Below are 18,430 nucleotides of genomic sequence, written 5' to 3' on the forward strand. Positions count from 1 at the left end.
AGTTTTGGCCAAAATCGGAATGGACAGGTCTGACTTTTTAAGGATCAGCGATGAGAAAGAAAACTGCAATCGCTGCATCCCTACACTAGTCATACCGTCTCCATGGAAATAAAACACATTTACACAACCAATGCTCACAGTGCAGGTCTAAAAAAACTATGACCAAATCAGAGCACACCTTCTGACTGCCTAATCTGGTACTGCTAAAAATATTATTTACAAGGAGAAATCAGCTGTGGTGGTGGCGGCATCATGCTGAGGGGACGCTTTTCTTCAGCAGGGGCAGGGAAGCAGATCAGAGTCCATGGAATATAGAGATAATTGCAGGGCAACAATTCAAGATACTAAAGTTTGTGGTCATACTGTGAAAGACTTTCACAAAACACTTTAGGACCTGGATTTAATCCAACAGTACAACATGTATAGGAGCATTACCAGGCTGGATGGGAACTCCACAGCTTAATGTGTAGTTCTCTGAGTCTGCAAGGAAGAAACACAAACGTTAGATTTTAGTTAAAGAAAGAAGAATGATCATAATGAGAGTTTAGGGTTTACGTAACATTGGTGATGTTAAAACAAGTTTCATCCCTATTTTGTGCAAAAACAGACAGAGAGTCCAAAGGCTGACGTGTGTCCATCTGACCTTTACCTTGATTGTGAAATGAAAGCTGAAAATAACAGTTATTAATGATGTCTCTCTCCTCCAGTGCACAGGAACACACATGTACACATTTCAAGAAGGAAACGACAGATTGAAGCCTTCGAAAATCATAAAAGCAAGCAGAATAAACAACAGTCCAGTCTCTGTTAAGCCACAAGTATTTTACCTGGCTTTCACCTCTGTGATATTAAAACGGACTCCCAACAAAACAAACACTTCACTTCACGCCTCGGAGCCATCTATCATTCTCACACTGCGGCTGCCAAGTCAAACTCAGCGAGGGCCACATTACGGAACGCCACCATCAAAGTATGTAATCAATTTGCAGATGTGCTAAGCGTTATCGCAGGAAAAGAGCCTGAGGTGTTAGCCAGAGCGCTGGGATGGCTGGAGCAGACAGAACCTCATCCTGAGTGAATAACACACCAGTCTGAGCAGACGTGGAGCCCAGAAATACAGCTAGAAAAGCTGCAGCTGTCAGCTGATGCCACCAGAGGGCAGCACTCAATGACAAACCTGTAGATGCATTGATTAAAAATGTGAAAGAGGATTTCTATTAGATTTTCATACAAAGATAACCTTATTAAATACAAAATGCAGTTTTCAAACTATCATTTAATTTATTAAAGGAACAGATAACCACTGAGTGAAAAATAGTCCAACATGTCCAGGACTGGCCGTCCAGTCTCTCTGAAAGCAGGCTGCAAGATGCTAAATGTAGTCTACAAAACCGTCACCACAGACTTTTCTGCTGTCATATCAACTGTAGCAAAAGCCTGTTGATGATATGACAGAGCAAGTATGTACAATCAGAAAGTTTAAAGGGCCGGTATTGTGTATTTTCCAGGCACATTATGCCATTTTATAACACAATCTATTAAAAAACGTAGTAAAAATGCTCTATAGAATATGACTTAGAAGACACTAGACTTTGCTATTTGACTTCTTGAAATTTTCTCTTTAAGAAACTCCTGCTCTTTCTGACACTCCGCCTCCATCACAACAATGCTTTCCTTTCATGAACATTCGTATCGTTTTTACGACTGGGAGGCTCTAATTAGCATCTCACAAGCTCATATGATTTCTGACCCCAAACCCCGTTGGAGTTGTAAAGAAGGAAGTTCAAACCGTCTCTTCCATTGATCATAATGGGAAAGGATCGGATCTCTGACTCCAACGTCTTCCGCCACGACTCTTTGAAAATACTTGAATCACATGAGTTACAACAATATTTAATTTCCCTTTAGGATAAATAAATTACATTTGAATTTAATTTGAATGAACAACAACATAAATCCACTTGTTAACACATTCTCAATTTTGCCAGAATAAACAGGACACAAGAAAATTGGTGCTTACGTCAGAGCTACTTTAAGTAGCTCAGATTATTTCAGAAGCAGGCAGCTGCTGCTCATCCAAAATGCTGCAGCAAAGTCCTTATATCACTGCTCTGGCCGCGTTTTAAAAAAAAACATTTTAAATTCTTGTTCGTGTCAGTCTACAAGTGTTTCTATTTTTCCATCTGCAGCCTAAACGTTACTAGTGTTTCAATGTTTCATCATAATTCTCTGTTCTTTCTGTTCCTGAATGATTGTGATTTACAGTCGGCCGGAGCGACGGAAACTCTACCTGCGAGGAAGAGAGCGTTGGAGGGACAGGAGAGCGAGCAGACCTCTGCATCTCCGCTCTTAGTGCAGACCAGCTGGGCTCGCGGAGCAGGCTTTCCATTGGGTAGACACTTCACAGCCTCTGAGGAGCACACCAAACCACATCACACACCGGCAACGTCCAAACATGGAGGCCGGAGGTGGAGGCGTGGACGGGCCGGAGACCGGGGCTTACCGATGCAGTCTTTCTTGTTCCAGTGGAGCTTCTGTCCCGGCGGACACACACACTCGTAGCTGCCCTGCGTGTTCAAGCAGCCGTACTCACAGCTGCCGTTGTTGATGCTGCACTCATCGACGTCTAATGCAGAAAAGCAGAGAGGAATCTATGTCCTGTTCCTGGTCAGAGATACAGGTCAACAAAATCTCTGCATGGACACTCACCTCCACAGTGTGTGAGGCCGTAGAGGATGTATCCCTTGTTGCACAGGCACTCGAAGCTGCCGGGATAGTTGATGCAGGTGTGGTCGCAGGTCCTCTCAAAGGAGCACTCATCGATGTCTGAGGGAGGCCGCACACACAAACAGCAAAAGTTTTCACACTCCTTGAACTTTTTCACATTTTTGTGTAAGTGCAACCGCAATCTGTAACGCGACACATGGTGTTTGAAATGTTTTACAAACAATAAAAACTTTGTTTCCTCTGAGTGAATCCTTGGTACAACCAGCCTGTGTTGGTTGTATGAAGGACAAAACAGTTTAATTCAAAATCAACTAAATGTCGTTATTAATAAATACTCCATCAAATGAAAAAAAAAATGTCTCCATGAAATAAAAACTTCCTTCCTGCCGAAAGTCAGTTTAGGTGATTTATGAAGGCAGCTGGGTACAGCTGATTTTATTTAGGGATATCAGATTGAAGGGGGCTAAATGCAAAAGCACACCACACTTCTTGGCTTTACATGTGAAACATTCAAAAACTGTTTATGAATTTCTTTCCACCTCACAATTCTGTGCTTTTTTGTGTCGGTCTATCATAAAATACTGATAGTTTTTTCATGAATGTGCATTCTAGTGAAATGAGATGCAAAGGCAAAATTATAACAACTGATGTTAGATTTGATCTGTTGTGACCAAACATTTTACATGAGGTCCAAAACTGACGAGATGAAAGCGCTGGGCTGAACGGGCAAATTCATTAATTCTGTAAATAATTAATTACAAGAGGGATCTGTAAATTACTACGGACCAAAGTATATGTAAACAATCCTTAACAACTGCATTATTAAAAGAGCGTTACAGTTTCCTATTTTGTTTGTATATTTTGGTACAGAATATGTTTTTCAGGAGGGACTAAGTTATAAATGCTTGTTCTTGCAGTAAACAAATTCAGTTTCAGAAGAAACTCCTTAAACTTAAATAAGAATCATTTTTTGGCTCGCAGGATGTAAAATTACGGCCCCCTGACTATGACTTGTTAAAAAGGTACAAAGTTCCTCGCTCTGACTCTTCCTCTCAGCCTGTTTCCTCTAGATGACCTCTAAAAATCCTAAGAATATGTTGTACTGTTATGACCTTTTTTGTCTAAAAGAGAAGATATTTAGATTTTGAGACATAAATCTCATTAAAATCAGTTTTAAAATCTCGTTAAAATGACGAAATGTTAACATTTTTTGCAATTTCCTTATAGCGAGAACATTCTCTCTTTATTTTCAAGTGCTGGCAGGTAGATGCCTTCATAAAGTCCTGAACAAAACACAAGTCATAACGTTCTCCAAAAAATGCTGAAATATTCTGCTTCACTTGGAATTCAGGACACAATAAAATCAAAACTTACTTTGGGGACCAGCTCAAAGAAAATACCATAAAAGTGTAAGAACTTGTTATAATAAATGAATAAATGTGAAATCTCAGTGGGATACAGTGTTGTCAGTAAACATGTTAATCTAACATGTTCTAATGGAGTCTGTAACTCAGAGGAAGTTGGTCTGGATCCTGGATGTTTGCTCTGCAAACAGTGAGAGGACATCGGAACGGTTCGCCCGTGTGGTCGCAGCCAGTCGGACCAGAACGGTTTGCATAAACAGAAACGGCACACAGTAGTTCCTAACATACATACAGTCATCCTAAAAAGAAAGTACACCTTTCATTTAGAAGGTTTTTACATATCAAGTACAGTAATAAACAAACATGATCTGGTCACAGCCATTCAACAGACACGCTGCCATCACTGAGCAAAGGTGAAGCCAAAATGGAGAAACTGTGTGAAGAGCTAATGCCGGGTTCACGCCGCAAAATTGCGATTTTCCAACCCGAGACCTGACAATCAAAAATCTATCGAATAACAGGTTTGACTGCACAGTGTGACGTCTGCTCTTCTTCCTCTGGTTGTGTAAAGCTGCATTTTGTGGGCATCATGGTAGATTCAGTGAAGGGCCAGAGAACACTGAACGGAAATGTCAATGGAAATGGACATTAAAACATCTTTAAAAGACATCAACATTTCAGAGAAAAACCTTGCAAATAATTTTTTATAGAAACACAGCAGTTGTGAATTTTTTTTTTCACAGATTTGTGAACATTTGCAATGGAAACGTAGCTATTGTTGGCTGACTTGAAATGTGTTGAAAATTTCTGGTGGGGTTTGAAAATGGCAGCTGCAGCACAAAACCCCAATAAGAACTCAAGGCCTTTGGCTGAGGGGTGGGCTAAGATTCAGGAACGCTACAGGCTTGGTAGATCCAGAGGATGCCAGAGTACTAAAAATGCTCATCATAAAGGGGTTGAATAATTTGGCGACTTCAATGGCCACTAAGTGTGTCACGTTACATTTACCCTTCCATGGTGTTAGCTAGTTGCTCAGGAGGAGCACGGCAAATGTCACGGTCGGACAGCGGGTAAGCGGGGGCGTTGTCCTATCAAAACGTCAGTTTCCAAAACCACAAATAAAACCTTGTAAAGGCGCATACGAGGTCAGTGCTACCCTGTCAGACCACACACACAGTAAAAAACTGGTGGGGTCCAAATGACCCCACCTCTTAAGAACGCGGAAGGCTTAAATTGTTCTTGCTTGATTGATTCACTGCAATCATCTGTCAATTTGCATATTTTGCCAGTAAAGTTTATTTTTTTTACAGTTGGGGTTGAATCATTTTGGCTCCAGATGTCTGTGGATGGGAAAAACCTGGCAGCTCTTGGCAGAGCGGTGCATTGGCAGAGGTGTGCTTCTGCTAGCGACGCCATATCAGAGCGACGCTGTGATGTGGCTGACACCACTCAACACCACATACTTAAAGACTTCAAATACGCAACCAACGAAGCCCGGCTAACCCAACGCATACACACACCGCTGTTTGTCTCAGAGTGTTTGTTTTGGGCGGAGCATAGAAGAACCTTAGGGTTTTGGTGTTAGGAAAAATAATTTTGTGTTTGTCTGATCTGCCTCGCTTGCTGTGACTTGTAAGCAGGAATTTGCCTTTGGTCATGCAAACTTAGTGTGTTCAGAAAACTACCAGAGACATAACACACACCCAGAGAGGGAACTCACAGATGCATTAACAGCAGCTTGACCTTCCACTACTGAAGCAGTAACTCTGCTGTGATTACATCAAACAATGCAGACAGTTACATTTTCACAAATAAGATAATAAATACCTACAAAACACTTGTAAGCTGTACAGAAGACCAGAATAAATTTTACTTAGAATGACAACCAAAATGTCTTTTTGAACTAAACAGATTATTGACAAAAAAAAACGATTAAAAAAAAGAAGACGTTGTCTGCTAACCTTTGCACGTTCGTTCATCAGTCAGAAGTTTGTATCCTTTCTGGCAGCTGCACTCGAAGGAGCCCACCGTGTTTCGGCAAAAGTGATCACAGCCTCCGTTGTTCTCCTCGCATTCGTCGATATCTGAGTTGATTCAGTCACAAGGTCAAATCAACAAGGATAATTAGGGAAATGAAAGAAGTCACACAAAAACTCACACAAGAACACCAATACTGGAGCACCGCAGGGCTGTGTGCATGAAGGGTTTGCCCATCAAGGATTAACGGTTAACAGGTAGAGCGTATTTAGGATTTGAAACAGACAATAAGCTGTAGAAAGAGAGGATGCTCTTTCTTAGGGAACTCAAAAATCTTAGATAAGACAGGTTTCTCCAATTATTTTCCAAACCTCTTCTACAGACTGTTTTATTTTTAGGGATTATTTTTGCTTTGGGAAATATGATTATAAAAAACTACAGCACAACACAATAATAAGCAAAGGGACAAAAAGCACAAAATAACAAAGAAGAAGAAATACATATTATAGACAGAGGATAATAGTCTGACAGATTAAACAGCTTAAGTCATTTTTGATTGGTCCTTTAAGTGATGGAAACTGTTGTGGATTAGCAGCCAGGTGCTACAGAATAGGCAGAGCAAGACGCCAGAGAGAGATGGGGAGGAGGGCAGAAGCAAGTGGTAGATGGATGAACTTATGTAGCTCTTTTCCAGTCATACTGACCACTCAAAGTACTTGACACCAGAGCCACATTCACTCATTTTAACTCATTTATACATCTTAGTGTAAGTGAGAGTAAGTGTCTTGGCCAGGGGCACATTGATGTGTGACAGGAGGAAACTGGAAGGCGATTACTCTACTGAGCCGCAGTTGACCCAGTACAAGCAGAAATGGAGATAAGCGGGGAGGGAACCGGAAATCACGAGAGGAAAGAGGAACTTAGATGATACTAAAAGGGAAGGAAAGAATATGGATGTAAGAGAGAGGGAATGGTGACTAAACTTAGAGCAGGAAAAGCGTCAGATATGTGTGATAATCTGTTTTTTTGGTTTTGATCGCTGGTTTGGTGACTTTGCTAAAACCAACACCAGACTTTTGGATTTCATTTGGTTCCCATTTTGCCCATGTTCAGCACCAAGTGTGTGAGCGCCCCCAAGTGGACAAATAAAGATAAATTGAAGTAATAAAGAACTAGTTTGAGCTGCTCCAACTGAACAGCACCGTGGGATGATTTGGATCTTCATCAGCGTAGACAGAGTGTCGGCACAGTGCAACATGAGATTAAGAAATGTTATAATTGGGTTATTACAGCATTTATGATGATTCTGTTGCTGTGGTGTGGAGTTCAAATATATCACAGGGTACTGGAAACTCAGAGGCTATTTTGAAGGTTCCAGCTAATTAACTATAAAAGCACTTTCTATATTTGATATTTCTTAAGATTTTGTCTGTGTTGCTCCTTTTCATGTTTTCGCTTCCGTTATTTGTTATTTCATGCTTCACCTGAAGTACAGTGTGTTCCAAAGGATTTTAATCCAGTCATTAACGTGTCTGTGTTGTTTCCCGAGGCTGAGAGGGACAGCTGTTATTTCAGCTTCAGGATAAAACCAAAGTACAAACACGTCACTTTTGAGTTAGGAAGTATAGAAATGATAAAACTAATGGTTAATGACAAGGAGATAAAAAGCTTAATTTCTACGAAATCCACAAAATTAGGGGGATGAGGGGGGGACATCATTCCACAGTGCTTGCTTGCTAGCTATGTTGTTTTCAGTCCAGCACATCTGTAAAACCAGTGAATACAACCCTGGGTTTACCCAAGACAGACAGACACGGCTTTTTAATTACCTTCCTCGCTGAAAACACTGGCAGAATCACAGCATCTGCCCACACTTAAGGGGCACTCTGAGGGTGGCTATGGGTAGATAATTACCCTTAATGAAGCTTAAATGTTCCTTGAGCCTAAGTAAATACATTAAGCTAGAGCAAGTCTTGAAATGAAAAAGTCTTCAATGAAGAAAAGGAGGACAGATAAACGCAAGTCAGTCTTATTAAAGTTTCAATATGATCTAAGTTATGTTTTTGTCACCATTCAGTCCAATAAGGACAGACTTTGTTCTATAAGATAGATAGTTATGAGAGTTTGTTAAAAGATTGAGTGATGTTCATACATTAAGAAGGCTATCAGTTGTAATCAGAAGCCCTCAGACAAAAAAGCATGTAGGGCATATACAGTGGAGAGGATAAATATTTCATACAGCATTGATTTTTCAAGTTTTCCCACTTGTAAAGAATGGAGAAATCTGTCAGTTTCATAATAACCTCAACTGTGAAAGACAGAATATACAAAGATTAAGCAAAACGATATTATATTGTTTTAGCATTTTACTGTTTAAGTATTTAATCACCAACCAACATGAATTCTTGTTAACTTTGGGACATTTACACACAAAAAGGGGAAAAGTAGAAATTCTATTTTGGTCACCAGTTTATAGATTTAATTGTTGATTCAATTTAAAAACTATAGTCACAAAACAAAGCCAGTCATGCGTCATACCCACTTTAAAAAAGAAATGATTAGTTGCACTTATCGCTAGCATTACATTTATACTTAAAAAGTTTTATTAGGTCTGAGTTACATATTGTGAAATATTGGTATTAGAGTGGAATTGTGTGATTTCTCTCTGACTGTAAGATGCTGCATGGTGTTTGTTTCTGTGTCAGTTAATCAAATGGCTTCACTCACTAACTGCTGATGTAGGAGAGGTTATGAATCATAAACATTTACTGTTATGAGTTTAATAATTAGTTAGTAAAATAAAACAATGAGTGAAATCAGTGTGTGCACATGAAAAGGCTCATTCATGCTTGTTTTCTTTTTTTAACAAAGAAACATCTGGATAGCCAAAGGCAATGTGGAATTTTAATGAGGATGTCCTTAATTAAAGGAAAGACATTTCACACGAGACTGCATCCGGAGAGTGTGTTGGAGCAAAAATTCAAAACCAAAAACGTAAGTAATTTCATAAGTGGTCAGCCAAAAGCAAAAAAAATGCTATGAAGAACACCCTCCCTTCCAGATTTGTCTCGATGCATCAGAAATGTTCTGGAGTGGTTAATGAGCGAGGTTTTCTTTCAACTCAAAGTTTGGGGGGCGGGGGGAATGAAAAGAAAGAAAATGTGAGGTAAAACAAAAACAAATCAGAAATTAGATTCTTCTCACTTTGGCCCCATGCAGACTCCTGAATTGGAATGTGCACCGAATACAAATAGAGAACAAATTGCGTAAAGCTAAGAAAATCTGCGCAGTTTTTGCAAATATTTACAGAGAAAAGCAATTAAATGGAAAAGATTTGCAGAAACCCGAACCTCCACAAATAATTGGGGACAGAGCATGGGGATCTGGTTCTGTTGGAGAGTGTTGGTTTTCTTTGCAGGGTGTTGTCAGTGGAGAGGACAGACATCAGGCTGAGAAGACGTGTGTATTTACTCGGGTATTAAATGACCGCAGCGCAGAAACAAACAGTCCGTGGCTGCATGTGGGCTGAAGGAAAACTCTCCGTTTTGCATAACAATGATGTGTGATGAGAGGCTGAGCTGCAGCTGAACACCTCCATGCATTATTGTCTCATTTAACTCAGCCTGCTCACAACACAGATTCACCACAGCTGCTGTCTCTTGGTTGTATGCTGAAGACTTGTAGAGATACGTGTGTAAAAATGACTTGAATCTGACTTAATATAGTTTTATTTTTTTGTAAAGATGTAATATTGCACTCTATTTAAAATCTTGGCTTAATCCTGATTCCAGCTTGAGGTACAAGAAGCTATGACCTTGAATCAAACAAAAATAAATAAACTACATGACCTCTCACCTGAAGATATTTATTAAAGTTATATTACCCATTTCCATGCAGCAGCTCGAAGTAGACTACTTTTAAATAACTGGCAGTTATTGTAGGTACAACGAGACCCTGATGACATGTTATGTGCTTAGAGACCTCTGGCAGATGGGTGTTTTTGTACACAGAATAGGATAAATGTACTGAACTAATAGAAGGTTTTTCGTGTCATGCTGATCATTCGCAGAACTTTTACACTCCATTGGTCCACAGTCACACAGCAGCAGGCAACTTGGGCTAAGCGCCCAACGGTTCACCGTTTGGTGTGAGCAGCCAAAATTTCAATTTTAAATATTCACATATTATTACAAGATAAATGTCTTTAAAGTCATATTTGATGTATACATCATTTTTTAGCAACTGAAGTTAACATTGTTATTTGATTGTGCTATAAAATGGCACTATGTGGCTGGAAAATACTGCCCCTTTAAGATTACCGTAAAAAATTTGCAATTTTTTTTAACGTTTGCGTAATACATTGAGTTTATTCAGTCCTGGCTTTGCTGACCACTTCCAGGTCAGCAGCTAGAAAGTATAAACTTGGCTTAGTGGCTCAGTTCAGAGGGTTTTGATGGATTTCAAGACCAAAGGCTTTTCTGACGGTCAGAGCTGATCTGATGAGGCCTTTAACTTCGACCTGGTCAGATGTGTATTAGAGTGCATTCTCAGGTCTTTTCAGGTAAATGTGGCACGCAAGCCAGTGAGGACATGTCAACAGTGCCAATCCAGTTCTTCTTCTGTTTTTTTTTTTTGTTTTGTTTTTTTACTAACCACACACTGTTCTCAGAAGCAGCCAGAAACTCACGTGCACACATCTAACCTTTCATGAACTTCCCCGAGAACAAAACCCAAACCACCATGTAATGTAATGAGTGTTAATGATCCCGCCGTTACAGGGCCGCGCACGCACACCCACCCACACACACCCGACGGTGCGATCTGACCTCGCTCCGATGCGCACCTCCTAATCAAACATCTGGAAACCGTTAACAACATCTTCTCTCTAGCCTCTCTTTAACCCAGCTGCTGGCATGAGAGCCTGTAATGAGACGTCTCCCCGGTTTGGCGCGTCTGTCATCGAGAGGAGCTGAACGGCCCTGTCTGTCAGCGCAGATAAAAGAGTGTTTATCACACTGGTGGGTTTTAAACATGCCCTGCATAGTTTATATTGAAACAATTATGATAGACAGGCAGGACAGGGCACATCCTGCTGGCATCAGAGTGCGGCTGAGGAAACCACGGGGAGAGACGACGGAAGACTGTAGTCTGTCACTGGGGAGCAACTTGGTGCCACATCGGCTTGGACCACCGTCGAAGGAGGCACTCAACTTACGCTGAAGTGGAAATTTCAGCAAACTATACTTTTGAAGCCAAATATTTACATACTCTCTAGGAAAGAAAAGACTTGTTCTTACCGTCTGATCTTAAATCAGAATAAAATCCCTGTTTAGGTCTGCTCAAGTCATCTAGATTATTTCTCTGTACATACATGCTGGTGTTACAAGTGGAAAAGAAAACTGCATAATTCTCTATAAAGTTTTGAGCTTACACACACTTTCTCAGTATTTGGTAGCATTTCCATTGACACTATCAACCTCAACACTTAGCAAATCCAGACCGTTTGACCTCCAGGTTTCTGGAATTTTGATCCATTTATGAAGAAATAGCTGGGGCTGAATCCGGTTTGCATGCCTCCTTTTACTCACCATTTAATGTCTGCCAACACATTATGATAGCCAATCAAAAACATTGACTTTGTTGTCTTTAAGCCATTTGACAAGACTTTGTTATACTTATACTGAAATTCCATATCTGCCTTCAACTGAGATCTTTTGGTATATTAATATTATGTATTTCCCTTGTGACATGATCTATTCTGCAGCAAAATACCTCCACAGTATGATGCTGCCACTCTCATGCTTCATAGTTGTGAGTGTTGTCAGGCTTGCAAGAGTCCACCTTTTTCCTGAAGTTGCAGCAATGGTCATTGTGGCCAAACTCTTCAGCTTCACCTTCACTACAGAACAGGTCTCCAAATTTCCAAGTTGCTGTTGCAATAATGGTTCCTCCTTGCTGAGTGGTCTTAAGGACTCTGAAATCAGTTCTCATTGTTGCACTTACATGACAAAAATCACAGTATTTTGTTCTCAGATGCCATTTCTTCTCACAACCTCCCTTGAGAACATTTCGCCTCTTTCAACATGTAATGTTACTGAATGATTGGTCTGAATTTCATGGGAGTGTTTGTTTATGCGCTGGGACAGCAGGGCTGTCTAACTTTGACTACTCAACTTCCAGAAGCCGATTGATATATTTAGAAGAGCAATTGTCCGAGGCTGTGAAGAAGAACGTACTGTTCGACCAAAACTCTGAAATGCTCCTGCTCTGGTCCGATGCATCTGTTATGCTTTTTTTTAATTATTATTTTATATCCAATAACACGGAAAATAAAATGAGACGTTCCAGCTCGTCAATCATCATTTCTTCCTCCTCTGAACTTGTGAACTCGTGATAGTCATTCTCTCTGCCATCCTCTAGACTCTCCAGAGATGCTTGTACAAAGATGGACTTTTCATACCATGAAGAACACAGCCGTCACCATCTCTATCCATCATGACTCTTTGAAAAATCGTGGGTAGTTGGTGTTATTGCATTTTCCTTTGGGATTAATAAAGCATTATAATGCTGATATTCTGTTATTTTGAATATAAATAACAGATATTATCTAAGAGTACCTTAGGTAATCTTATTTAATGGTACCTAAGAGTACCATTACTCTTAGGTGCAAGAGTACCATTAGGTGGTACTCTTGTTTTCCACCTAATGAGGTACACACACCTCCTGGGATTAAACAACTGTGTTTTATTTAAGTTGAAGACTGGACTTTAACTGGACCATTGTAAAACCCCGATGATTCCTGATGATGTTGGAACTCATATTCTTGATGCATCTTCAAAGAGTTGTTGATGGAGTCAGTCTTGCAATGAATCTACAAAAGCCTCTGACTGAAGAGTTGCAAGTCATGAAGTTCATTCAGATCATTTTCAAGCCCAAGTAAAATCAGACTCCTTCCATGGGAAAGTGGCTTTGTCGTAGCTCTTGATAATAACTGATTATGTTCTGATTGTGTTCCAGTAAGGAAAAACCAAAAGGAGGCAAAGCTGTGATGTTAGTGTGTAACCTGATGGTGACGGTGGTGGTCTTGCAGACATGTTGACAGATCAATGTGCCCTGCCTTGCCCATGACTCTACTCCTGAGGAGCAGACTGAGGACGCCTGAGGGCTCACTGCCGGTCAGATTAAGTGGGCGAGGCCCAGCTGGCCTGTACTCATATCCATCTTCTCTACTCAACTCAAGCCCAATTGAAGGCACTCTGTCTGTAAATGCTGGCTTCCACTACGGCAAAACATAACCAGAGGACATTTTGGAGGACATGAAGACAGTTTAATTCAAATTCAATTAAAAAAATGCGATTTTTATCCCAATGAGAAAATAAATGTTGGAACTCATATTTTCGAAGCATCTTCAAAGAGTTGTTAGTGGAGCTCGCAGCAGTCAGCCTTGCAATGAATCTACAAAAGCCTCTGACTGAAGATTTGCTGTATGACATTCTCATACCGGTCATGACACGCTGACAGCTCAATGTCCAGGCAGCAGAGACGATGTTCACTCTAAAATGTCCTGGATGATTCCATCAGTCGTTGGTACTGCTAATTCACCTCCTTTGCTTTTGCCGCTCCTCTTTAAGTCTGTCTGGCCGTATAATAAAAATAAATATAATGTAGGCAGAGACACGTTGGAGTCAGAGATCTGATTCTTGTCCGTTGTGGTTTTAACTTCCTCCTTCTCTCACTGCTCTGCATCCACGAAGCCTTCTGCTGTTCAGGTACTATTTGAGCTTTTGTGATGCTAATCAGCTGCCCTCAATTGTAAAAAATAAATAAATAAATACTTTGTTGCCATGGTTATGTATTGTAGCAACTGTCTGAAAGTGAAAAAGTAAGAGTAAAAGTCTCTCCATCCAGAAAGAGACAGAGGAATAACTGTCCAAACATGCAATGATTCAACAACAACAAAAAAAATACAATAAAAATAAAATATTAGTAAATCTGGCATAACACCAGTGTTACTATCGGATATCAATATCAAGCAAGTTTTTCATTTTTGAGTATCCCCAACAGTTACTTTTTTGTAGTTTAGAAAACTAACCTGTAACAATAATAGCTCACTTTCTAAGTTAACCTGAAGAAAAGTTATACAAATATCTGAAATTCTATTCAATTTAATAATAAATTAAATTTTTAAAAGCTCACAAATACGCTTATAAAAAAAATTTCTATGCTCCAGCTTTTAGTTTCTGTATTCATCTTCAGTCAGTTTAGTAGATGAATTCTCACCATGTCAAGCTTTGGGTTTGAGAATTCGGGAAATGTCTGGAGTGGGGGGTGGGGGGGCAGGCGAACGAACAAACGAACGTAAGATGGGGGTAAAGAGGAGGAAATAGACCAGGACAGACGAATTTAATCCGTTTAATCCCAAATGTTTTCCTGCAAAATTTCAAAATAAGTGCATGCATTTCAATCCTTGGACCTCCATAACACATGACATTTATGAATTATTAAATTTTATGTTGGTTATGTTAGTGAAAATGTAGGTTTTATACCCGGCAACAATTGTTGCCGGTGGGAAACTAAACTGCCTAGTCTAATTTACACAAATGTGGCATATTTATACATATAAAAAAAGAAGAAAAATCACAACATGCATAACATATTATAACAAAGAATGGTTTCAGAAATATTTTAGATACAGAGATTCAATGCCTCATCCTGCAGATGTCATTGTTTCGATGTGCCGTGTGACCTTTGACTTCATTTGGTCATTTCATCAATGAGGCAAATCAGGTGAAAATGTTAGTATGAACAAATCTGCATCTGGGAAGAAATACTCCTTGTTCTACCAGACCAAGCACTACACCTTGGCTCTGTCCTAAACTAGTTTCAGGCATGGCACCATCTTGAAACAGTCATTCAGTGCATAGGCCATACTTTGTGGAAAGGATTGCCTTTTGGGGGGGTTTGGGTAGGGAGGGGTTCAACTGTGGGAATGACAGTGACATCATTTTGAAGTTCCTTCAGGTCTGGAAGATCTAAAATATCTGATTGTTTTAAGCTGTGTGGGAACAGCAAGGTGTATAAAATAAACAGCAAAGTTATGGATACATAGCATAGTGCTGTCTATGCAACACAGGATAATTACGGCACTTTCGTTTGTCACACTCAGAAACTCATCTACCAGCCATGTACCGCCACGATGACTTTGAGACCGATAAAATTTATTGTGCAGTTCGTCCATGAAGCTACACTTACACTGTAACCATCAACTACTCAGCCGCCCGCTGTGTTCAGTCTATCCGCTCACCTGTATAAATACTCCCGCAGCGCTCTTCCCACCGTTCGCTTTCAACCACAAACAGCCTTTCTTCAGCTCCCGGAGAAGAAAGGCTGCCGTACTCCAGGCATCGCGCCAGTCATTTTAAGGATGCTTATTGATCCCCCATAAACAATGAGAACCTGGGCATTATCATCAATCAATAAAATCCCCTCGGGCTGAACTTGAAAATCGGACTTTATGCTGCTAACACTTAGCATTCGTCAACAACTCAGAGGTGGAAGTCAGAGCTCCGAGCAACGCAAATAATGTTCCGGCCGGAACACGGTACGCTAAATAATAAAACATAAATTAATGAAGCTTTGAGGCAGGTAAATTTTCCTCAAGGAATTTTAACAATCGAGGTACTTGAATCATTTGAGGAATCATTTCAGCCCTACTGTTCTGCTCTTCCTTCTTTGCTCTTCATGTGGAATGTCAGTCAGTCCTCAAAGTTTTTCTTGGACAGACGTGTTTCTTTAGGGGGTTGGGTTGCAGTAGTTGGGTAATTTTGGAAAGGTTTTTACAGTCACCTGTTGCCAGTGTTGAGTAGGCTCTGCACTGGTGGCACTATGAGAGCAAACGTCCTTCATATCAAACATGCCTGGACATTATGGGACACTTTACGTCTTACTCCAACTGAAACTCTCGCTTTCATGTTCTCAAAAATCCGTAAAAAAGTTAAAAAAGCTTCAATATTCTTAATGTCAGTGGCACCACTGATATTAAGAATATTGATATTCCAAGTTATGTGAGAAAAAAGCTGCACCTCTGTTGATGTGGACACAAGGCCACACTGAAATACAATTAGTTTGCTGTTGTATCCTAATAAGGCTCTTGGCGCTGAAATCTCACGGATCTGAATCACTCCGCACAGTGATTTTCCATCAACCCGAACCGTCACCACAAAATCGGCCAATTCTGCAAAACACGATCTTTGTGTGTGTGCCAAATCGTCTGACAAGGACTCTACCTTCACTGCGGGACTGATGTACTCACACAGTCCGCAGCTTGATGGCGCTGTTTGTAAGACTGCGGTCATGTCTGCTGGGGGGATGAAGAGGGAGAAACGGACAGCGTGGGCCTCTCTGTTCAAACATCTCAAAGTTTGCCGACGCGTCGTCTGCCTGGCAGCCCTGAGACGGCTCCGGCTCCAAGGTTTCACACACCTACGTGCCACATTCTCACACTACCTGACACTCATTTTGCAAACACACACTTCTCTCTCTCTTTCTCTCTCTGGCTCTCATACACTCAGTAATATTAAATGTATAAGAGCACACATCTCCCATGAGGTATCCATATTCTGTGTTGATGTCACATGACCAACATGTTCAGTCCCCATGGTGACTCCTCGAAGAACAACTCTGTGACATGTGGTTGGGTGGAAGTGTCCCAGTAGTCCAGCTTCCAATCCATGAGGAGGAGAGGAGGAAGCAGAGGTGGCCATGAATGAATGAGGGTACTGTAAGAGCTCTGACCGTCAGCCATGATGACATGCTGTACGTTTCTCGCCTCATCGAAAATAATCTTGATATTTTGTAAAGGTGTCAAGAGTATTTCTTTTTTTTTCCAAGACTTGAATTCTAACCACAATCCAGTTACTTTAATAATCGTATGGATTTCTACGTCGTCTTTTTTTATGCTCCTCCAACCTGGATGCTTAGGAAAAACACATCACTGCCCATTTCCATCAACGTTTTTTAATTTGCAAAAATTCAAAGTAACTTCCTCCATTACCCAAAAATAACATTTTTACACTTGCTTGAGGTGCTTTTTGGTTAAGATAAATTATTGTTTCAACTATCGAAATAAACACTTATTAACTTGTTTAACGGAGTTTCAAGTAATCACAGATTTTATCTACTCACAGGCAGATATGACCCCTGACCTCCACAAATACCGAGGATCCACTCTATAACTGTTTCATTGTACATTGATGGATCCAAAGTTGCTCTGCCTTCTAACCCTTCTCAGATTGACAGGTGGAAACAATTTTCTTCTTTTGTGTTTTTGCTGAAGGATTGCAGTGTAACACAGTGTATCATGATCATGTATGATTCAGATAAGCAAACCTTCCAAAACATCTGCTTGCAAAGAAGCTTTATGGAGACTTTGGTACTTCTTCTACTTCATGATGGCCGACACGTTTTGCCTAGGAGGATTGTGTATTGTATTGAAATGCAGAATAATTTAATACAAGGTCAAATATTGTTTTTACATACAACACAGAAGAATTCTGCTTCTGCTCAAAAACAGAACAAGATATAAAGTTAATTGTTTCCAAGCATCAACAAACATCAGTGCCAAGGAGTGCAACTAAAGCATGGCAGCACCCAGAACCGGGCTCTGGGTTCAGTTCTACAGAACCCTCATACTACTCACATTAGACAGTTGATTTCTGTTATTACTAACCTTTGCAGGTTTTGCCATCAGGTTGCAGAGTGAATCCCACAGGGCAGCTGCAGCGGACCCCTGTAGCTGTGTCCTTACAGGTGCGGTCGCAGCCACCATTGTTTACAGCGCAGCTCTCTATAAAGGAAGGAAGAGAGAGATGGAAGAACACAAATGACCTGTTCACACACTCTGTTGATTTCCATATCCTACCAAAGCATCATGTAGCTATTGAAACTGGACGTGACATGGTTGGTGACTAGGGCTGCACAATATTAGATATTGTGATGACGATAATACTGGTAAATATTGATAATATCAGGTGCGGCATGCGCCTCGTTTTCTAATATATTTGACTGTTAGCATTTGTGGCTATGTTATTTGTCCAGTCTGAGCGTTTGCTGAGTGTCCAGGCCAAATGTTATATTAGCATTAAAACATACAGATCTCTTAAAATATATTAGACAACAATTATTGCAATCTAGTCAGCCCATTGCAGTATGAATATTGCACACACTGGCATTGTGACGACGATATATTCGCAACATATTGTGCAGCCCTAGTGGGGCAAAGCTTCATGTGGGTAGAAGAATACACAAACAACATGGAGGGATGCCCACACATCCCAATGTGGTTCCTCATGTAGCTTTGTCGA

At 40.4% G+C, this 18,430-nt stretch overlaps 1 protein-coding gene across 2 annotated transcripts in view; it reads right to left on the reverse strand.

Annotated features, from left to right (window-relative positions):
- scube1 (signal peptide, CUB domain, EGF-like 1) overlaps positions 1-18,430 on the reverse strand; it is a 118,590-nt gene that overhangs the window by 36,065 nt on the left and 64,095 nt on the right. For both annotated transcript variants that reach the window (XM_028043809.1, XM_028043808.1), the window contains 6 exons: positions 17,797-17,913; positions 6,053-6,175; positions 2,710-2,826; positions 2,504-2,626; positions 2,291-2,410; positions 436-480 (listed from right to left, as the gene is read on the reverse strand). In XM_028043809.1, coding sequence (XP_027899610.1) covers positions 436-480; positions 2,291-2,410; positions 2,504-2,626; positions 2,710-2,826; positions 6,053-6,175; positions 17,797-17,913 — 645 coding nt within the window. The remainder of the gene's footprint in view (positions 1-435; positions 481-2,290; positions 2,411-2,503; positions 2,627-2,709; positions 2,827-6,052; positions 6,176-17,796; positions 17,914-18,430) is intronic.

This window comes from Xiphophorus couchianus, chromosome 17 (genome assembly GCF_001444195.1).
Source record: "Xiphophorus couchianus chromosome 17, X_couchianus-1.0, whole genome shotgun sequence".
Taxonomy (NCBI): Eukaryota; Metazoa; Chordata; class Actinopteri; order Cyprinodontiformes; family Poeciliidae; genus Xiphophorus; species Xiphophorus couchianus.